The 23,814-nt window shown below is 41.3% G+C and overlaps 1 protein-coding gene and 1 pseudogene across 1 annotated transcript; one reads left to right on the top strand and one right to left on the bottom strand.

Annotated features, from left to right (window-relative positions):
• The first annotated feature begins 970 nt into the window (after positions 1-970).
• On the top strand, positions 971-22,633 carry LDAF1 (lipid droplet assembly factor 1). The gene is made up of 3 exons (XM_024560339.2): positions 971-1,066; positions 20,602-20,770; positions 22,491-22,633. The coding sequence occupies exons 1-3, from the start codon at positions 971-973 to the stop codon at positions 22,631-22,633; spliced, it is 408 nt and encodes a 135-aa protein (XP_024416107.1).
• On the bottom strand, positions 17,388-18,408 carry LOC112304895 (small ribosomal subunit protein RACK1-like; annotated as a pseudogene).
• Positions 22,634-23,814: the final 1,181 nt, after the last annotated feature.

Raw genomic sequence — 23,814 nt, forward strand, 5'->3', positions numbered from 1 at the left:
TACACATTAGTATGTGGGATATTAAATAAAACATAAATAATTATGTGAGATGGGGACAGTCCTGGAAATTGCAGGCTGTTGAGTCACAGGTAAATTGTAGCCAGGTCTGCCCCTTTGATACCTTGTTAAGAGACAGAGACTTACTTACACACAAGTAAATAGATCATGGTTTATGGCACAGGGCAGCTGGCAGCCAGTCAGTTTGGTATGGGTAGTAAACACAGGAATTGGCCACCATTACTGTTGTTTGAGAAGGGCTTTTTTGGGGAAAAAAAAAGAAGACAATGGACTTGAAATAGTATATTCAGCCTTCTTGCTTTCTTCTATATTCTTTTCAGTATTTTGTCAGGCTAAAAAATAAACATAAGCTCTCAGAGATAATACCATTAACATTTTGTTAGAAGACCTTCTAGGCCTTTTACTATGGACATATATATAAAATATTTAACCATATTACATATTTTATAATCTTTTTCTCACTTATGGGTATATTTTCATGTCACCAAATAGCCACATTATCATTTTAATGATTGAACAACACTTCATTGATGAATCTATCATTTAAACCAATTTTCTACTAATGGACAGTTAGCTTCTTTCCATTGTTTTGCTATTTATTATATATTATAATCAGGGATGCACTGCACATCTTTTGGGTACATTTTGATATAGCTGTTTGATTATTTCCTTCAGGTTCCTGGAAAAGAAAGTGTTGGATCAAGGTGTGTGCAATTACAAATTTTGATAGATATTGCCAAGTTATCCTCCATCTGTGTGCCCACCATCAATGTGTGAAGACAGTAGAAGCTCTTGTCAGATTAGTTGGGTAAGACCAGTAATGGTTTAAGAAACTTTTGTTTCCTCCAGTGACAACAAGAGACAGGGCAACATGAGTGATTCACCTGCCCCCTGCACTGGAGAGCTTACTAGTAGAAGAATTATTCCATAAGAGACAGAAGTGGGTTGCAGGATGGCCAAAGAGGAGACCCTGAGTACAACAAAGGACTTGCAGGAGTTGCAGATGAAACTGTCTTTGCTCATAGAATCTGTCCAGAATAACTCAAAGGTTAGTTCCCAATCAGTATGTATAATGGAAAATCCCAAGTTAACATTACCTGAAACACCATAGAAAGCTATCTGTCAAGTAGAAAATTGTGGGGGTAGGTCAAGAATCTTTCTAGCTTACCATCCTGCAATGTCTAAGTTGTGACCTTCAAACTCATTGTCCAAGATGGTTATCATCAATCATATCCATATTCCAGACAATAGTATGGAGCAGAGGGAGAAAAAAGACCTGTAAACCACCTCGAATTTCAGGAGACTTCCTGTAAGTCAAACATAGAACACATCTCATAGACCAAAACATGAACACAGTTTCATCTCATAGACCAAAATTCTGTTGCGTGACCACCGCTTGTGGCAAATGCAGTTCTTTAACTGGATATAGAGGAGCAGCTCTCAGTCTGTCACAGATACCATAGTTTTTTTAGTTTTTTAAAATTTTTATTTATTTTTACTTTTTAAGTATATTTTATTGATTATGCTATTACAATTGTTTTGTTTTTTTCTCCCCTTTCTACCCCTCTGCCCTGTACCTCTGCTCCCACCAGCATTCTCCACACCACTTAGTTCATGTCCATGGGTTGTACATATAAGTTCTTTGGCTTCTCCATTTCCTATACTATTCTTAACTTCCCCATCTATTTTGTAGCTACCAGTTATGCTTCTTATTCCCTGTACCTTTTCCCCTGTTCTCTCCCTCCCCTTCCCCACTGAGAACCCTCCATGTGGTCTCCATTTCTCTGATTATGTTCCTGTTCTAATTGTTTGCTTAGCTTTTGTTTTTTAGGTTGTTTGTTGTCATTTACTGTTCAAAGTTTTTGGTCTTCTTTTTCATAGACAAGACCCTTTTACATTTCATGTAATAAGAGCTTGGTTGGGGGGGGGGGGTCTGCCAGCAGAGCTCCCCCTGGCTGCAGTGGATGAGAATAATTCTACCAAGACATGATGGGCATGGGGAGGAAGGCTGAACAGTCTCTCAGAGGAGAAAGGTGTGATAGCCTCTCTCTCAAAGGGCTTTTATTGAGTTTAGCTTGCATAGGGATGCATGTCAAAGAAAGGAGGTATGGTTTACAGATAACATTTCTGAGATATTGGGGGTCGTTTTGAGTCAGAGTCTGGTAGACAGGGTGTGGGCAATCAGCTGTAAAACCTTGGGAAACAAACTTATTTTGTGCTTGGACCCTTACACTTAAAATGAGGACATTCTTAGCTAAGCAAGTTTCACAGGACTTTATGCATTCTTTCTTAGGCCTGATTGCCTCCCATGGGGAACTGACCATTCTGGCACAGGGCTGCATCCCCCTTCGGCCTTGTTTCAGGCCTGGATCAGGTGGGGGAAGCAAGGCAACCAAGAGATTAGGAGACTTTTTACAGATAGAATGAGGACTCAGGCTATGATAAAGCCGAGGGGTGAGGGTTTTTTGTCCCTTCTTCACAATCCCCTAAGTCCTTCCCTGATGGCCCCTTTGTGACCATGCCTGTCTTAGGTTGTCTGTCCCTTGAGTCATTAGCTAACCAGTCATCTGCCTGGGGCCAAGCAGGGTGAAGATAAGTTTTGTCTCCTTAGTGACTTATGGTCCCAAGGTCCCCTAGCTGTGGGGCCTTTTCACCTTGAGGTGGGGTTACAGCCTCTGAAACCAGGTAGGATGGATGATTCCCAACACTTGGTGATGATGAACTCCTTTAACTTGACCTTATCTGGGAAGCACTTTGTCTGCCCTTCCATTCTAAATGATAGCTTTGCTGGATAGAGTAATCTTGGATGTAGGTCCTTGCCTTTCATGACTTTGGATACTTCTTACCAGCCCCTTCTTGCCTTCAAGGGTTTTTTTTTTTTTGTTTTGTTTTGTTTGAGAAATCAGCTGATAGTCTTATGGGAACTCCTTTGTAGGTAACTCACTCCTGTCTTACTGCTCTTAAGATCCTCTCCTTATGCTTAATTATGGTGTGTTTTGGTGTGCTTCTTCTTGGATCCAACTTCTTTGGGAGTCTCTGAGCTTCCTGGACTTGCATGTCTCATTCCTTTGCCAGATTGGGAAAGTTCTCCTTCATTATTTGTTCAAATAAGTTTTCAATTTCTGAAGGAGAACCAAGATGGCGGCGTAGGTAGACACACTGCGCCTCCTCGCACAACCAGAACTGACAGAGAATCGAACGGCAAGAGGGACCTACACCAAGGAAATAGAAAATAAACATTCATCCAGACCGGTAGGAGGGGCGGATATGGGCACCGGGGTAGAGAGGACTCACATGGCTGTGGTGGGACTGAGACTGGCGGAGTGTGGGACAAACGGCGCAGGCAGTCTGACCACTAGCAGACCCTGCGGCCCCCTATTCACACACAGATAAACCGAGAGGGCCGGACTCAGAGTGGCGGAGAAGGGGGCAGGCAGAGCGGCGGGTAGCACCCCGCGGCCCCATATTTGCACACAGATAAACCGGACGAATGGCGGGGAGCGAAGCAGACCGCGCAACCCAGGGTTCCAGCACGGGGGAAATAAAGCCTCAAACCTCTGATTGGAAACACCCCTGGGGGTTGGGGCGGCAGCAGGAGAGACTCCCAGCCTCACAGGAGAGGTTGTTGGAGAGACCCACAGGGGCCTAGAGTGTGCACAAGCCCACCCACTTGGGAACCAGCACCAGAGGGGCCCAGTATGATTGTGGCTAGCAGAGGGAGTGACTGAAATCCGGTGGAAAGTAGAGCGGGCCCCATTCCTCCCTCTCGGCCCCTCCCCCATGTACAGCGTCACAGCGCAGTGACCAGCATTACCCCGCCCCGGGGAACAGGGGAACACCTAAGGCTCTGCCCCTTAAAGTAACAGACACGCCAAGACAAAAAAAAAAAAAAAAAAAAAAAAGGCCCAAATGACAGAACACTTCAAAGCTCCAGAAAAAATACAACTAAGTGAGGAAGAGATAGCCAACCTATCGGATGCACAGTTCAAAACACTGGTTATCAAGATGCTCACAGAATTGGTTGAATCTGTTCGAAAAACAGATGAAAAAATGAAGCCTATGCTAAGAGAAACAAAGGAAAATGTACAGGGAACCAATAGTGATGAGAAGGAAACTGGGACTCAAATCAATGGTGTGGACCAGAAGGAAGAAACAAACATCCAACCAGAAAAGAATGAAGAAACAAGAACTTGGAAAAATGAGGAGAGGCTTAAGAACCTCCAGAACACCTTGAAACGTTCCAACATCCGAATTATAGGGGTGCCAGAAGGTGAAGAGGAAGAACAAAAAATTGAAAACTTATTTGAACAAATAATGAAGGAGAACTTCCCTAATCTGGCAAAGGAAATAGACTTCCAGGAAGTCCAGGAAGCTCAGAGAGTCCCAAAGAAGCTGGACCCAAGGAGGAACACACCAAGGCACATCATAATTACATTACCCAAGATTAAACGCAAGGACCTACATCCAAGATTACTGTATCCAACAAAGCTATCATTTAGAATGGAAGGGAAGATAAAGTGCTTTTCAGATAAGGTCAAGTTAAAGAAGTTCATCATCACCAAGCCCTTATTATATGAAATGTTAAAGGGAGTTACCTAAGAAAAATAAGATCAAAAATAGGAACAGTAAAAATGACAGCAAACTCACAGTTATTAATGACCACACCTAAAACAAAAACGAGAGCAAACTAGGGAAACAACTAGAACAGGAACAGAACCATAGAGATGGAGATCACAGGAGGGTTGTCAATAGGGGAGTGGGAGGGGGAGAGGGGGGTAAGGGTACAGAGAATAAGTAGCATAGATGATAGGTGGAAAATAGACAGGGGGAGGGTAAAAATAGTGTAGAAATGTAGAAGCCAAAGAACTTATAAGTATGACCCAAGGACATGAACTATAGGTGGGGAATGTGGGAGGGAGGGGGTGGGTAGGATGGAGTGGAGTGGGCGGAAATGGGACAACTATAATAACATAATCAATAAATATATTTAAAAAAAAGTTTTCAATTTCTTGCTCTTCCTCTTCTCCATCTGGCATCACTATGATTCAGATGTTAGAACATTTAAACCTGTCCCAGAGGTTCCTCAGCCTCTCCTCATTTTTATGAATTCTTGTTTCTTCATTCTGTTCCAATTGAATGTTTATTTCTTCCTTCTGTTCCAAATCAATGATTTGAGTTCTGGGTTCCTTCCCTTCACTATTGGTTCCCTGTACATTTCTCTTCATTTCACTTTGCATAGCCTTCACTTTTTCCTCTATTTTGCGACCATATTCAACCATTTCTGTGATCATCCTGATTACCAGTGTTATGAATTCTACATCTAATAGGTTGTCTATCTCCTCCTTGCTTAGTTCTAATTTAGGAGCTTTGATCTATTCTTTCATTAGGACCATATTTTTTTTTTGTCTTGGCTCAGCTCTTATGTAGTAAGGGGCCAAAGCTTAGGTATTCACCAGGGCAGGGCAACCCACATCTTTGTGTTGTGGCACTGTATGTGAGGGAGGGGTCAGAAAGGGAACATTGCCACTTGCTTGGTTCTTGGCAGGATTTCAGTCACTTCCCCCACCACTCACAAGCAAATTGGGCCCTTCTGGTCTAGGACCCTGTGGGTCTCTCCAATGAACTCTCCTGTGGCTGGGATTTTCTCCCGCTGCCGCAACCCCCACAGGTTTTTACCATCAGAGGTTTTGGCGCTTTATTTTCCTGCACTGGAACCCTCGGTGCAAGGTCTGTCTCACTCCTCAGTTGTTCTTCTTGGTTATCCACACGCAAATGTGGGACCATCTGGTCTAACCGCCGCCACCTTGCCCATTCCGGTACTCCAGCTGCCGCCTTGCCACCTGTCCTTCCCACCCTGGCTGCCTGTCTCTGCCCCTCCTACATGTCTAAATGAATGTTTCTTCTTTAATCCTTGGTTGTTGGGCTTCCATACAATTCAATTTTCTGGCATTCTGGTTGTTTTTTGTTTTAAATTTGTTGTTGCCCTTCTTTAGGTTGTGTGAGGAGGCAAAGTGTACCTACCTACACCTCCATCTTGGCCAGAGTGATCTGGTCTTTCATTTGGGCCATATTTTTTTGTCTCAGTTTTCCTGTTATTTAGTAAGGAGCAGAGCCTTAGATATTTACCAGGATGGGGCAACACACATTGCTGTGTTGTGGCACTGTATGTGGAGGAGGGGTCAGAGAAGGAACCAGTGCTGCTTGCTTGGCTCTCACCCTGCTTTCACTCACTTCCCCCACTACCCACAAAAACACTGGGCTCCTCTGGTGATGATTCCCAGGTGGGTGGGTTTGTGTATGTTCTAGGACTCCGTGGGTCTCTCCAACAAACTCTCCTGTGAGGCTGGGAGTTTCTTCTGCTGCCGCAACCCTCACAGGATTTTATAGCCAGAGGTTTTGAGGCTTCAATTTCCTGCGCTGGAACCCTAGGTTGTGTGGTCTGTCTCACTCCCCAGTTGTTCTTCCTGGCTTATCCACATGTGAGTATGGTACCACCCAGCCCTCCAGGCTCCTCCTCCCATGCCTGGTCCATTACCTTGCAGCACACCATCTCTACCCTGACTACCCATCTCCGCCCCTCCTACCAGTCTGGATGAATGTTTCTTCTCTAAGTCCTTGGTTGTCAGATTTCCATACAATTTGATTTTCTCACAGTTCTGGTTTTTTTTTGTTTATAAATTTGTTGTTATCCATTTTTTTGTTGTGTGAGGAAGCAAAGCATATCTACCTATGCCTCCATCTTGGCTGGAAGTACCAGTTTTTTTAGTTTTATTATTAATTTTGGCTTATCTGTTACCCTAAAAATGAGGGGCCTAAAGTCTATGTTAAGATTTGATTTCAGTGTTCCATCAGAAACCTGTGTCCAATTAAAAAATGACATGAGCCACATATGTAATTTAAAGTTTTCTAGTGGGCACATTAAGAGGTAAAAAGAAACAAATGAAATTAATTTCAATAGTGTATTTTATTTAATCTAATGTACCCAAAATATCATTTCAAACAATGTCATCATTACAAAAATTACTAATGAAAAAAGTATTGAGCTGTTTTACATTATTTTTCTGTACTAAGTCCTCAAAATCAAGTGTGTATTTTACTATGCATATTTTACTTTGATATGGCCACTTTTCAGGTATTTGGTAGCTATATAGTGGTCATGGGACTTCAGATAGTATAGTTGCTTTCCTGCATATTTATCTTCATAGGTCTCTTTTATATGCCTTTCAGTATTTTGTCAGGGAAAAGTAATAGTTCTCAGATACAGAATTATTAAATTTTGTTGTATGTCCTTCTAGAATCTCTTCCATTCATTCTGCTCATAAAAATGCACATCTATGGGTAACAAAATGAACTGTTTCATTATCTCTTTTTTTGTATTGGATAGCACAGCTCCACTAGAGTCCATTTGAGAAGATTCCACTTTGTGATCTAGAGTCATATACTCTATAAAGATCTTTTCTAGACTCGTCCCAATGCCCCTGATATTCTTTGTGGATTTAGCAAGCTATTTTAAAATTAGACAAGCAACTTCCTATTCAGTAGGCCGAGGCTCTTGTTACTAAAAGTTAAATTCAGTAAGAAAGGTCCTCATGCTTATCCACTTTCTATACTTAATTCTCATTGTACATTTGAGTGTATCCTATAATGTCATCTCCGACACTCAATTAGCAAATACTGAATCATTACTCCTACGGGAAGTACAGGATTAGGTTCTGGCAAATTTCTGGTCACAACACTTTCATCAATGATAAATATCGACACATAACCCATTTTATAAATATTTCCTTCTAAAGACACTTTATTTAGTATGTGAGGTTGATTCATTAATGTTGAACTCATGGCCAACTGCATCATAACTCTTGCCTGAACAAAACTTATCTAACACATTTTGTTTTCTCTGTAAGGGGCATCACTACCTTCTTATACTCAGGAACATGAGACACTACTTCTGCACATGAGTGCCGTTTTAAATGGTGAAATCACCAACAAAAAAAACACGTAAAAATGTTAAAATAGATGTACTGAATGGACCAGGAACAACACAGTTGTTTAGAGAGCCAAAAACAGAAGGCAAGTGTCACCTAGTTTGACCTCAGCTGGAAATGTGTGCATTAGGTGACTCATATTTTTTGCTGCTTTGTACATATTCAAAAAAGCACCGCAAGTATCAATTCTAGTGAATAATCAGTTTTGCAAATATAGAATCCACAATTAGTAGGGAATGACTGTATAATCAACCTTGACTAAGCAGTTACTATAGGACAAACACTGCTCTAGGTATTTGGCATTTCTTATTTAATATTCACATCCACCTTCTAAGGTAGATGTTCAAAGCATATGAACTCTAGCATCTTGGCATTTCTTCCCTTCTTCATCTTTGATCTCCAGCAATGGTCATTGGACTAGATTTGGGCTACATGACTTCTGATCAGCTGACTTCCAGAACGATGAAACAGATTATTAGTCAGCTAAACCCTGATGTTCTGCAGATAGTCCTGAGATAGTTTCTTTAAAAATGTTTATTTAATTAATGTTAATTGTAGGGCGTATATTCAGAAGAGGCTAAGAAAAAATATTTCTTTAAAGACTGGAAATAACACAGTTCTATTTTTCTGCTCCTGGATCCAATGTCAAACTGTCTCCAAGTCCTGTTGGTGCTTCTTCTGTCATTTCATTTTTATACTGCATCTCCTCCTTTTCCCTTTGTGCCAGCAAACTGAATTTGGCTATCAGTTTGGCTTGCCTGATTTCCTGCAAATCTTCCTCATTCCCTCATGCACATGACTGCCAGGATCATCTTTCTTAAATTATTTTTTTGACTTTTTAGCAATCCTGCTCAAATGCAAATAGTCTGCTTCCCATTTTTCCTTCCTTCCTTCCTTCCACTTTCCAATGGAAATATGTGAGCCATGCATATAATTTAAAAACTTTTAGTAGTCACATTAAAAAAAAAACAAGCATAAAAAAGAAACACATGAAATTAATTTTAATAATATATTTTAGAGAACCCTGGCTAGTGTGGCTCAGTGGATTCAGTGCCAGATTATTAAACAAAGTGTCTCTGGTTTGATTCCCAGTCAGGGCACATGCCTGGGTTGCGGCCCACTTCCCCAGTAGGGGTCACTCAATAGGCAACCATGCATTGATATTTCTCTCCCTCTCTTCCTCCCTTCCCCTCTCTAAAAATATGTGTGTGTGTATACATATATATATATATATATACATATAAATGTATACACACACACATATATAAAAAATAGAACCCTGTATAACCAAAACAATGTAATTTCAACATGTAATCAATTTTTTAAAAAATTATTATTTTTCCTCTTTTTTTCTCTTTTTTATTTTTATTTTATTTTAAATTATTGTTGTTCAATTACAATTGTCTGCATTTTCCCCCCACCACATGCCACCACAACAGTGAAACCCACCTCCCTCCCTTGCTTCTACCCTTCTCCTTGGCTTTGTCCATGTGTCCTTAATAGTAGTTCCTGAAAACCCTTCTCCCCACTATCCTTTCCCCGCTCCCCTCTGGCTATTGTTAGATTGTTCTTAATTTCAGTGTCTATGGTTATATTTTGTTTGCTTTTTTCTTTTGTTGATTATGTTCCAATTAAAGGTGAGATCATATGGTATTTTTCCCTCACTGCCTGGCTTATTTCATTTAGCATAATGCTCTCAAGTTCCATCCATGCAGTCCCAAAGGGTAGGAGCTCCTATCTCTTTGCTAAGTATTCCATTGTGTAAATGTACCATAGGTTTTTGATCTGATCATTTACTAATGGACACTTAGGTTGCTTCTAGCACTTGGCTATTGTAAATTGTGCTGTATGAACATTGGGGTGCATAGGTTCTTTTCAATTGGTGTTTCAGGGGTCTTAGGGTATAATCCCAGCACTGGAATTGCCAGGTCAAAGGGCAGTTCCATTTTTAGTTTTCTGAGGAAATTCCATACTGTTTTCCACAGTGTCCTCACCAGTCTGCATTCCCACCAACAGTGCACTAGGGTTCCCTTTTCTCCACATCCTCTCCAACACTTGTTGATTTGTTTATGATGGCCATTCTGACTGATGTGAAATGGTATCCCATTGTGGTTTTAATTGGCATCTCTCTGATGGCTAGTGATGCTGAGTATCTTTTCATATGTCTCTGGGCCCTCTGTATGTCCTCCTTGGAGAAGTGTCTGTTCAAGTCCTTTGCCCGTTTTTTAATTGAATTGTTTGTCCTCCTGGAATGGAGTTGTGTGAATTCTTTATACATTTTGGAGATCAAACCATTGCCTGAGGTATCATTGGCAAATATGTTTTCCCATATGGTTGGTTCTCTTTTCATTTTAGTGCTGTTTCCTTAACCATGCAGGAGTTCTGTTTTGTTTTTTTAAATTTTTTAAAACATCTATTTTATTTATTTATTGAGATGGGAATAGAGGGAGAAAAAGAGGGAAAGAAACATCAATGTGTGTTTGCCTCTTAGGCGCCCCTACTGGGGACCTGGACTGCAACCCAGGCATATGCCCTGACTGTGAATTGAACCAGTGACCATTTGGTTCGCAGGCCTGCACTCAATCCACTGAGGTATACCAGACAGGGCTCATGCAGAAGTTTTTTAATTGATGAGGTCCCATTTGTTTATTCTTTCCTTTATGTCCCTTGCTCTAGGGGATATATCAGTGTTGCTGAGTGTAATATCTGAGATTTTCCTGCCTATGTGTTACTCTAGGACTTTTATGGTATTACTACTTATATTTAAGTCTTTTATCCACCTTGAATTTATTTTTGTGCATGGTGTAAGTTGGTAATCGAGTTTCATTTTTTTTGCATGTATCTGTTCAGATCTCCCAACACCATTTGTTGAAGAGGATACTTTTACTCCATTTTATGGTTATTCCCCCTGTGTCAAATATTAATTGACCATAGATACTTGGATTTATATCTGGGCTCTCTGTTCTGTTCCATTGGTCTGTTTATCTGGTCTTATACCAGTACCAAGCTGTTTTGATTACAGGGCCTTGTAATACAGTTTGATATCAGGTATTGTGATCCCTCCTGCTTGGTTCTTCTTTCTCAAAATTGCTGCAGCTATTCAGGGTCGTTTATGGTTCCATATAAATTTCTGAAATGTTTTTTTTATATCTGTGAATTATGTCATTGGTACTTTAATAGGGATTGCATTGAAGCTATAAATCGCTTTGGGTAGTATGAACATTTTGATGATGTTAGTTCTTCTAATCCATGAACATGGTACATGCTTCCATTTGTTTGTTTCATCCTTAATTTCTTTGTCCAGTGTTGTGTAGTTTTCTGAGCACAGATCTTTTACCTCCTTGGTTATGTTTATTCCTAAGTATTTTATTTTTCTTGTTGCTATAGCAAATGGGTTTTTTTCCCTGATTTCTGTTTTTGATATTTCATTGTTGGTGTACAAGAATGCCTTTGATTTCTGACTATTCACTTGTATCCTGTTCTTTTGCCAAATTCACTTATTAGGTCGAGTATTTTTTTGGTGGACTCTACAGGATTTTCTATGTACACGATCATTGTCATCTGCAGACAGTGACAGTTTTGCTTCCTTCTTTCCAATTTGGGTGCCTTTTATTTTTTGTTCTTTTTGTCTGATTGCAGTTGCTAGGATTTCCAATACTATGTTGAATAGGAGTGGTGAAAGTGGATATCTTTGTTTTGTTCCTGAGCTTAGTGGGAAAGCTCTAAGTTTTTACCCATTGAATATGATATTGGCTGTAGGTCTCTCATATATGGCCTTTATTATGTTGAGGAATGCTCCCTTTATTCTCACTTTGGTAAGAGTTTTTATCATAAATGGGTGCTGTACCTTATCAAATGCTTTTTCTCTATGTATCTATATGATCATGTGATTTTTGTCTTTCCTTTTGTTTATGTGATGTATTATGTTTATTGATTTGTGAATATCATACCATCCTTGCATCCCTGGGATGCATCCCACTTAATCATGGTGAATGATCTTTTTAATGAATTGCTGGATGCTTTTGCCAATGTTTTGTTGAGGATTTTAGTGTCTATGTTCATCAGCGATATTGGCCTAAAGTTTTCTTTGTTATGTCTTTATCTAGTTTTGGGTTAGGATGGTGCTGGTTTCATAGAAAAGAGTTTGGCAGTCTTCCATCTTCTTGGATTTTTTGGAACAATCTGTGAAGGATGGGGGTTATCTCTTCCTTAAATGCTTTGAAAAATTCTCCTGTGAAACTGTCTGGTCCAGGGCTTTTGTGTGTCGGAAGCTCTTTGGTTACTGCTTCAATTTCATCAGCCGTTATTGGTCTGTTCAGGCTTTTTGCTTCCTGTTTCCTGAGTTTTGGAAGATTATATTTTTCTAGAAATTTGTCCATTTCATCTATGTTTTCAAATTTCGTACCATATAGTTCTTTGTAGTAATTTCTTACAATCCTTTGTATTTCTGTGGTATCCGTTGTAATCCCTCCTCTTTCATTTCTGATTGTGTTTATTTGGGTCCTCTTTATTTCTTCGTGAGTTTGTTTAAAGACTTGTCAATTTTATTTATCTTTTCAAAGAACCAGCTCCTGGATTTATTGATCCTTAGAATTGTGCTTTTAGTCTCTATGTCCTTTAATTCTGCTCTGATCTTGGTTATTTCCTTTATTCTACTTGCTCTGGGCTGTCTTTGTTGTTGTTCCTCCAGTTCTTTTAGGGATAGGGTTAGGTTGTTTATTTGGCATATTTCTATCTTTTTCAGGTATGCCTGTATTACTATGAACATCCCTCTCAGGACTGCCTTCACTGTGTCCTGTAAGTTTTGCATTGTTTTGAGTTATTTTTCATTTGTTTCCAGACTTTTTGGTTTCTTCCCTAAACTCTTCCTTAACCCATTCATTGTTTAATAGCATGCTATTGAATCTCCATGAGTTTAAGTGTTTTGGGTTTTTTTCCTTGAGGGTGGTTCTAGTTTCAGTCCCTTGTAGTAGAGAAAAGGCTTGATATGATTTCAATTTTCTTAAACTTGTTGAGGCTTGTTTTGTGACCTATCATGTGGTCTATCTTTGAAAATTTTCCATGTGTGTTTGAAAAGAATGTGTATTTTCCTTCCTTAGGATGAAAGGCTCTATATATATCAGTTACGTTCATTTGATCTAGGGCATTGTTCAGTTCCACAATATCTTTTTTGATATTTTTTTTGGAAGATCTATCCATTTTTGACAGTAGGGTGTTAAAATCCCCTACCATAATTGTGTTGCTGTCAATATCTTTCTTGAAGTCTTCCAAGATTTTCCTGATGTATTTGGGTGCTCATATGTTGGGTGCATATATAGTAACAATGTTTATGTCTTCTGGATGGATTCTTCCCCTGAGTATTATGAAGTGACCTTCTGGGTCTCTCTTTATGGCCCTTCTTTGGAAGTCTATTTTGTCTGATATGAGTATTGCTACCCCTGCTTTTGTTTCCTGTCCATTTGCTTGGAATGTTATTTTTCAGCCCTTCACTTTCAGTCTGTGTAGATTTTGTTCTGAGGTTGGTCTCTTTTAGACAGTATATGTGTGGGTCATGATTTCTTATCCATTCAGCTATTCTATGTCTTTTGATTGGGGCATTTAATCCATTTAAGTTTAAGGTTATTATTGATAGGTCCTTTTTCTTTGCCATTTTTTTGTACCTGTGTTCCTCTCTCTTTCACTGTTTTTCTTCCTGTTCTTAAAGAAGACCCTTTAGCATCTTTTGGAGAACTCATTTAATGGAGGAATATTCTTTGAGGCATCTTTTGTCTGGGAAACTCCTTATTTGGCCTTCCATTTTAATTGAGAACCTTGCTGGATAAAGTAGCCTTGGTTGCAGTCCTGTGGTTTTCATTACTCGGAATATTTCTTTCCATTTCCTTCTGGCTTGGAGCCTATCCATTGAGAAATCAGTTGGTAGTCTTAGTGGGGCTCCCTTGTATGTTACTTCCTGTTTTTCCCTTGCTGACTTTAAGATTCTCTCTTTGTCTTGGAATTTTGCCATTTTAATTATGATGAGTCTTGCAGTGGGCCTCTTTGGATTCCTCTTGCTTGGGACTCTCTGTGTTTCCTGGACTTGTATAACTTTTACTTTCATCAAATTAGGAAAGTTTTCATCATCATCATTTTTCAGACAGGTTTTCTGTCCCTTGTTCCTTTTCTTCTCCTTCTGGTATCCCTAGTATTTGGATATTATTACATTTCATGTCGTCCTGCAGTTCCCTTAAGACATCTTTGTTCTTTCTGAGCCTCTTTTCCTTTTCTTGCTTATCTGGGTGTTTCTGTGTACCTTATCCTCCAGCTTGCTTGTCCAATCTTCTGCTTCATCTAGCCTGCTTTTGATTCCTTCTACTGTGTTCTTCTATTCAGAAATTGTATTCTTCATTCCCTCTTGGCCCTTGTTGATAGCTTCTATTTCCTTTTCCATGTTGATATAGTTTGCAGTGAGTTCATCATAGTTTCCCTGTAGTTTTTGGTAATTCTCTTTGAACTCATTGAGCTTCCTGATAACCATTGCTTTGAAGTCCATATCTGATAGTTGACTTGCCTCTATTTCCTTTAGCATTCTTTCTGAGGTTTCCTGCTTTCCTTTCATTTGGGGATTGTTTCTTTGTCTTCACATTGTTTATAAGACTCTACTTGTTAGCCTTTTCTTCTTAAATTGATCTTTTTGACTCCCTGAGTTTCTGGTGTGAACTTGTCTGGTAGAAGACCTGTGAAATTCAGTGGTGCAGTCTCCTTGATCTCATGAGCTTGCTGGTGTTGGGCTGTCATTTATGTTGGCTCTGTGTATGTCTTTGGGTTTTGATTGTTGTTGGGTCTTTCTTTGGTGGGTCCTTCCCTCTAGCTAGTTAACTGAGAGTCACTCCATCCACCACATCTTGTATTCTGTTTTTCAGTTACAGACAGGTTCGTTGAAGCTAGTTCTTCTGTGTGTACAGTGTTTTGAGGCTTCTCTCTTGTTCTTTTTCAGTTGTTTATTCTGAGTAATTTCTCCATCATTTAGCTGTATTTCCAGATGGGTCCTGGGTAGAGGTTAGTGTGGCTTCTACTTCCTCACCTTCTTCCATTGTTATTTGTTGGTCTTTCCTTTGTTGGTGGGTTTCCTCTTCCAGCAGATATGCTGGTATTCACAGCTCCCACCTCCTCTTTTTTGTGATCAGTTGGAGGGGGAAGGCAAAATGGTTTAAGATAGTGGGAGTGTATTCTATGGTATTAAAGTACCAACCCAAAAGATTCTTTGGATATGTATACTGTTAACTGTGTCCCAACTAGCCACTTTTTAGACAGGGTGGAAAAATGATAAGTGTCTTGTTTGTGGGGGAAGGATTGTGAGATGGATCTAGAAAGTAATGAGCTTGTGGGAGGTCACGTGAGAGTAAAGGATAGAAAATAGGTGTAGTTTGTGAGAGATTAAAGTTAACCACACCCATAATAAACTTCAAGGAACAGTGAAGTGATCTAAGATCTGCAAGTGATGATTTGTAGTATTTACAATTATATAGAACAGCAATTATTTACAGTAGTAATGCAGCAAGAATCATATGACAGAATCTATGTGATCTGAATAAGAAGAATAGGAAGTACAGGACCTAGAGTAGTGTGCTACTGGAACACCAGTGAAGTGAAAGATGGAAAATTAAAAATACCCTATGAAAGAGAGAACAAGGGGAACCAGTCAAACAATGCAATTTAACAAACCAAGGGAAGACTAAACAGAAAGAGGAGAAATACAAAAATACTAATAAAATAAGAGATGCAAAATAATGAAAAAAATAATAATGATACAAATATACAATAACTTGTAAGTTCTCTGGAGTAGCAAAGTGAAATTTGTCCTACTGTCTCAGTTGTTGGGATAACAACTCCTTGGGTTTAACTCTGGTCCTTTCACAGCCAGGTTTTATTCACTTATGGGCATTAAAAAAAAAGAAAAGGAAGGAAGGAAGAAGTAATAAAAAAGGAAAGAAAGGAAGAAAAGAAGAAGGAATAAAAGAGAAAGAAGGAAACTAAGGAATTTTTAAAAACTTTTAAAAAGGAAGGATTGAAGAAGGAATAAAAAAGGAAAGAAAATAAGAAGGAATTTTAAAAAGTTTAAAAAAAGAAAAAAGGAGCCTCCTGCTGGCTTCAAACCTGCCAAACGGGTTCTGCTGGGTTTCTGGCTGCAGCAGGCTGAGGAGGGATTGATTTTCTTTTCTCCCTTTCCTAGCCTGACTTGCGGTTGCCCAGCCTCCAGCCTACTTCCCCATTCAGTTTGCTGCTGGGCCCCCAGTGCTCTTCTGTGCCCAGCCTATGCCCTCAGTCCAGCAGTTGCACTCTCCTTGAGGTGCACCAGTTAGGGGCAACTCATACACCACCTTCATGCTCTTTGCTGTCTTAGATGCTAGGGACTCTCAGTGCTCCTTCAGGGTAGTTCAGCCCTCAACTGAGTTAAGTCTTTCTGGTGATTGCTGACTCCCTGGGCCCTGTGGGGGTGTCTCCACCTTCCTCTTAGAGAGCCAGTTGGCCCTGAAGAGTGGGGGCACCACCGTGGCTACTGCTGTGGATATGCACACACCTCCTCTGCTGCTGCCTCTGGGGTGCAGGGGTCAGGTGCAAGGTGCCTCTGGGTGGCAGGATCAGGCATGCTGTGTCCTGGGGCTGTGAGCATGAGCACTTGGCCTCTGCTGCTAGGGTGGGATGGGCAGCCTCCAGGCCATAGGGTGTGAGCTAGTGTCCTCTGCCTCCACAGTGGGAGCACAGCCTCCACAGGCTGGCAGGGGTAGGGGTGCAGGAGGCAGGGGCTGCTGTTGTAGTAGAATTCCCCAAACAGTTACTGAGTGCCTCTTTTTTCTTTTTCTTTTTGAAAAATTCCTGCTGTCCAAGCCTGCCACTTCAGACAGGCTCCTGGCCTCTCACACAACCCAACTCTCCAGCCAGACCAGGGACTTACTGGGTCCATGTCCATCACTGCCCAACTCTTCCCAGCCGGTGTGCACAGTCTCAGTGGGTGTATACCACCCCTGTGTGTTGCCAATTCGTCCTTATTCCCTCCCTGTGACTTCAAGTGTCCAGGTCCCTCTTGGTGCTACTCAAACCTTGTTTGGCAGGGGAGGGAGCTGTTAACCTGGCTCTCTCTCTAGAATCCTGTGGCAGAACTGGTGGATGCTGGTCCCAGGGACTTTATTGTCCTGAAGCACTCCCCTTACCATCTGATTTTTCAATGTCCTTTACAATTTTTGGTCTCCAATCTTCATATATGCTGGGATACCATTGGCTGTTCACTCTGTTCCTCAGCAGATCGGCTAGGTGTTTTCACCCGTTCGTAGGGGGAAGTGGACTCTGCTCCCACCTATCTCGCTGCCATCTTCCCCGAGTCTTTTTATTTTTCTTTCAGGAGACCAGTTATGTTTTATTTTTAAAGCTCTGCCAAATATTTCTAGCGGGTGCTGAGGTCACCTGCCATACTCACACCAGGTGTCTGTGTAGCTGGCAGAGGGAGTCTGGCCATTAGCAGACCAGGCCAGAGAGGTACACTGGAGTGGCTCTACTTTGCTGCTGGTACTGATAACTTCTTGTTTTAATTCATCTACAATGATGTTGCCCTCCCAATCCCAGATCTTGATGCTGGGTCCAGTGGCAGCACAGAGCCAGTAGTGATTAGGGCTGAAGCATAGGGCATTGATGATGTCCCTACCATCAAGTGTGTAAAGATGCTTGCCTTCGTTGAGGTCCCACAGCATGGCCTGGCCATCGTTGCCTCCAGAAGCACAGAGGGATCCATCTGGAGAGACAGTCACAGTGTTCAGGTGCCCAGTGTGGCTGATGTGATTGGTCTTCAGCTTGCAGTTTGCCAGGATCCATACCTCGACCAGCTTGTCCCAGCCACAGGAGACGATGATGGGATTGCTGCTGTTGAATGAGAAACAGACACAAGACACCCATTCTGAGTGGCTCTCATCTTGGACAGTATATTTGCATGACCCAGAGTATTCCACAGCTTGATGGTTTTATCTTGGGAGCCACAGACAGTCTGCCAGCTGTAAGATAAGTTCACACTCAGCACATCCTTGGTATGGCCTACAAATCGGCGTGTGGTGATGCCCGTTGTAAGATCCCAGAGGCGAAGGATTCCATCCCAGGAGCCAGAGAGGGCAAACTGGTCATCTGAGGAGATGACCACATCACTAACAAAATGGGTGTGACCACAAAGAGCATGCTGTGGGATGCCATAGTTGGCCTCATGCCTTGTCAGCTTCCACATGATAATGGTCTTGTCTTGAGAGGTGGACAGTATCATGTCTGGGAACTGGGAAGTAGTAGCAATCTGGGTCACCCAGCCATTGTGACCCTTGAGGGTGCCACAAAGGATCATCTGTTCAGTCATGGTGGTGGCGGGTGCGGGTGTCGCTGCAGCAACAAGAATGGATGTGAATACCTCCATCCAGAGAGAAGGGCAGCACTAAAAAATTATTAATGAGATATTTTGTATCCTTGTTTTTGTATACTTAAAGTACTCAATTCAGATGCTAAATTTTTGTTGGAAATACTTGATCTATATTCAGATTTCATAAAATTTACAGTTGAAAATTTATTTGAGACATTGATGACTTATTTGAAATGTAATTAAAAACTTTCCAGCCCTGGCCAATGTGGCTCAGACAGTTGGAGTGTCATCCCATAGACTGAAAGATTACATCTTCCATTCCCATTGAGGGCACATACCTAGGTTGTGGGTTCAATCTCTGTTCAGGGCAGACAGAAGACAACCAATTGATGTTTCTCTCTTCCCCACTACACCTCCACTCCAAAAGGAATGAAAAAATGTCCTCGGGTAAGGATAAAGAACAAAGCAAAACAAACTTTCCAATGACTGAATCAAATATCAGTTTTTAAATTTAAACTAATTAAAAATGTATCTCATCAGTCATACAAGCCCCATTTCAAGTGCTCAAAAGCCACTGTGCTGGCATCCTGGTATTCTGGCCTCATCTGCTCCTCCCCACTGTGGTTACTGGGACTGTTACAAGAATCACAGAGAACAGATCGGCTTGTCAGGTGATGCCTGAGGGATATTTGTGGACTGGAGCCTGAAAGCAATCAAGATCTGAGACAACTCAAGGGGCCACCCCCATTCCTGTGACCCTCTTGTGGTCTCTCACCTCTCTTACCTTCAGGCACCCTACCAGGAGAATCTTACTTGGTTCTGGTACTAGAGTTACCAGAGCTGGGTAGTCAGCCCAGTGGTGATTCCTGGCACTGTTCCCTCTGGCCAGAGAAACTGAATAGCCAAACCTTTGACAGCTTTTGTCTGAAAAGGAGTAGCTGGAGGCAGTGTAGCCAGTCAGCATTATGCAATTTTGTGGCCTGGCAGGATGTGTTATTTGTCTTGCCTTGAGAGTTCTGAGGAGGCACTACTGAAGCTTCAAGCCTGATGACTGTGGCTTCTTAGAGCGGCCTTTTCTAGTTAAGCAGAGTGAGTCCTGCAGTTTGGATGAGCTAAATGCAATTTCAAATGGAACTACAAAATTCTCCTGCCTTCCAATTTGTCTCCAGACTCTCACCATTTGAATTACTTGGATGAACAACTATTTCTAGAAGGTACATGTGTTTTGGGTCATGGTACCTGTGATCACTATAGCTTGAGTTATGTCTTCATGTCAGCTGCTGGTTTACAGGGCACTAGGGAATGAGACATAAAGAAGGACCAGTTTTTACTGGGAAAAGACCTGGAATGATGGAACCTCTCAAGGGAGCAGGAACTAGCATGTCAGTACTGAGGGGAGAGCCAGCGTGAGACCTAAGAAGAGAGAGGAAGCCTCCCCTTATGGAGTCACCTAAGGCCAGGTCTGCATTAAAGCAATCCTCTCCTGTTGAGCTAGACCACAACATCCTTTTACTTGGTGAAGAAAGATAACCACTTATTAATGCAGCATAAGCCTGCAGTAGTAATCAGGCTATGCATGGCCCATCTGTGTGGTGTCCAGCTTGATGATGTAAAAGCATTTTTCCTAATGAACTGGCAGTCACTGAAAGCATTTGATACTAGAGTGAAAGGATTTAGCTTTGAATGGCTTGATTTTGCCACTTGGAAGCTGTGTGACTCTAGATGAGTCATTTAGTCCACTGTTTCTCAAACTTTATTGGGTGTACAGATCATGGGGTAATCTCATTAAAAAGCAGAATCTGATTCAGCAGTTCTGAGCCAGGGCCTAAGATACTGCATTTCTAACAAGCTCCCAGGTGATGCCTAAAGTAGCTAGGACTTAACCTCTCTGTGCCTCTGACCTCAGCTGTGCAAACCTCAGCTGGGAAATAAGAGGCAAATTGTAAGTACAGTACATCAGTGTGCACATATGTGTGGGTGTCTTCTGGGAGGGTGTGTGTTAAGTGGCAGAGTTATGACTGGGTCTTTCCCCCTTTCACAAGACTTGAGGTTGGGTAGGGCCCCAGCTGCCTTAGGTTGTTTATATGATGACTCATGTCTTGATAAGATTGTTACTGTGTTGACTTCTTACTTAGGACCCTCCCAACTTTATGACTGTTGGCTATGCTTCCTGCAGCTAGGGCAGATACATCAATCTGGCATTCAATCTGGCTCTTTCTTCTTTGCCTGCAGGTGCTTGCCTTGATGAAGTCTCCAGTGGGTCAGTACCTGGACAAGCATCCTTTTGTGGCCCTCACTTTGCTGGTGTTTGTTGTAGTGTCAGCTATTCCTGTTGGGCTCTTCCTGCTCCTTGTGTTACTTACCTCCTTGGCTGCTTTTGTGGGACTCATATTACTGGAAGGTATCCTGCTCAATTATTTGCCCCTTTGGAAAATGACTCAATTGGGAGGACAGTATGTGTTATGCATCTGCAACTCTTGTCAAAATCATTTTGACCAAGGCAGCTTGTCAGAGTAGTCACAACATGGACCCTGGAATCTGCATTAGAATTTCACCTCCACCAGTGTAATTTTGTACAAGTTATTTACCCTCACGGAGCCTCAAGTTCCTCATTTTTAAACCAGTAATATAATAATACTGCCTCAGAGTGTTGTGAGGATTGAAACCAACAATTTCATTAAGTGTTTAGCACAATCCACGGCACAGGGTAGTATCTCTATGAATGCTAACTATTATCATTAAACAGAGAGGCCATTTACTCCACAGCTAGTTATTGAGTACCATTGCCTGCCAGGTGCCTTGCTAGGTACTAAGGTTCCTCCTTTGCCTTTCCTTTTGAAGTTCTACTACCAACTCTCAACTTCTTCCTGTGTGGCTAAGTTAAAATTACTTAGAAAGCAAATCTGGTTCAGTTTGCTTTTTCAAATTGGGTCACAAACCACAACATACTGGCCAAAGAGATGGTTACCATTGGGTTAGGCAATCACTTTGGGTTCATCCTATGGCTTCTCAGAGCTAAGAGTACCCAGAATTGTTTCTCTGCCCAGGGGGCTGTGGACAAGGCCATTTACACTTGGAATGGGAAGGTGGATGAGCCAAATACATTCTAGCAGATGGTCATTCAGTAAATATTGACAGACAGATGGGCAAATGAATGAATGGGTGGAGGAATGAATGAGTACTACAACAAAAGTGCATTTAGAGAGAAAGATTGGGTCTCCTTCATTTTGGTGGTATCATGCAAAGCTTTACCAAAGACAGGACTTTAAGATGTGTGACAACTTTGTTTCTTTTGGGCAAAGAAGCGCTTTCTAGACAGAAGGAACAGCATATGCAAAGCCTTTAGATCAGTGGTTCTTGAACTCGAGTGTGCATAAACCTTACTTGCTTTTTGCAAATGCTGACTTTCAGGTCTCCAGAGATGAAGTCTGTAGTAGGGCCCAGAAATCTGAATTTTTAACTAGCCTCCCTGATGCATCTGATTCTGATGCAGTGGTTATTTGCTACACTTTGAACAACACTGATCTAGGATTTGGTAAGCCTTTATTAAAAGGTAACACATTGTTTATATTCTATATTTTCCTTTTCTGGGCCCATCCCTGAAACTTATCACCCTAGCCATGGGCATGGAGTCCTGGACTATTTGTTCACTCCCAAGGCAAGGGGAAGGATGTTTGCCATACATTATTTTCCATGTTATTATTTCTACATTGGAAAGAGGGATTTTGTTATGAGGGAGGCAAGGGAAAGTTGGGCAGACAAAAACTACCACAGTCCATCACACCTGTATTAAATCATTTAACTACCATCTACCATGTCAACATCACAGGTATTTATTATTTTACTCTTTTTACAAATGAGTGAAACTAAAGCTCCACGAGGCCCAGAGTCCCACCATGAATGATGTAACTAGCATCAGACTCTGGCATGTGTGCTGTCAAAGTCCATGCTCCTTACATTTTAGCTTTTCTGGGGGTTTTTTTCCTCACAGACCTCAGTTTACACAAAATGTACTTTCTTGCTTTTAAAATACTGACTACTGCTGTTTTGAACACAGTGGTACAGGATCTGGTAGTGTTCAGCTATTTTAGATGAAAACTTCTAATCATCTTCTCCTCCAGGACTTGTCTTCTCTGTAGGTGGCCTCTCATTGCTTTCTGTCCTCTGTGGCTTGGGCTTTGTGTTGCTTGCCATGTCAGGGACAATGATCGTGTCCTATGTGATGGTTTCCAGCCTCATGAACTACTGGTTTTCTCTCAGGTAAATGCATGTCAATGTAATAATTTCATCTTTTCCATTTGGAGGGATTTTTACAAATAATACCCTATCCCAGTCACTGTCTAAAAGCAATCTGGTAGGAGGCAAGTTCCTCATACTTCCCCATACACATCAGATATCAAATGGGAATTTACAATGGAGATTCTTTTCTTCTTTTAAATTATTTTATTGTTGTTCAAGTACAGTTGTCTGCATTTAACCGCCACCACTTCCCACCCACCCCAGCCATCCCGACCTCCCTCACCTCCTTCCACCCCACCTTGGTTTTGTCCATGTGTCCTTTATAGTAGTTCCTGAAAACCCTTCCCCCCTTTCCTCCCATTATTCACCCACCTACCCTCTGGTTACTGTCAGATTGTTCTTAATTTCATGTCTCTGGTTATATTTTGCTTGCTTTTTTCTTTTGTTGATTAGGTTCCACTTAAACGTGAGATCATATGGTATTTGTCCCTCACCACCTGGCTTATTTCACTTAGCATAATTCTCCCCAGTTCCATCCATGCTGTTGCAAAGGGTAGGAGCTCCTTTTTTCTCTATGCTGCATAGTATTCCATCATATAAATGTACCATAGATTTTTTATCCATTCACTCACTGATGGGCACTTATGTTGCTTCCAGCTCTTGGGTATTGGAAATTGTGCGGCTATGAACATTGGGGTACATAGGTTCTTATGGATTGGTGTTTCAGGGTTCTTAGAAAATAATTGCAGCAGTGGAATTGCTGGGTTAAAAGGCAGTTCCATTTTTAGTTTTCTAAGGAAATTCCATACTGTTTTCCACCGTGGCCGCACCAGTCTGCATTCCCACCAACAGTGCACTGGGGTTCCCTTTTCTCTACATCCTCTCCAACACTTGTTTGTTGATTTGTTTAAGATGGCCATTCTGACGGTGTGAAATGGTATCATTGTGGTTTTAATTTGCATCTCTCTGATGGCTAGTGATGCTGAGCATCTTTTCATATGCCTCTGGACCCTCTTCATGTCTTCCTTGCAGAAGTGTCTGTTGAGGTTTTTTGCCCATTTTTTAATTGGGTTGTTTGTCTTCCTGGAGTGTGAGTTCTGTATATATTTGGGAGATCAAACCTTTGTCCGAGGTATCATCGACAAATATGTTTTCCCATATAGTTTGTTCTTTTTCATTTGAATGCTGTTTTCTTTAGCCATGCAA

The sequence above is a fragment of the Desmodus rotundus genome, chromosome 1 (assembly GCF_022682495.2).
Source record: "Desmodus rotundus isolate HL8 chromosome 1, HLdesRot8A.1, whole genome shotgun sequence".
Classification (NCBI taxonomy): Eukaryota; Metazoa; Chordata; class Mammalia; order Chiroptera; family Phyllostomidae; genus Desmodus; species Desmodus rotundus.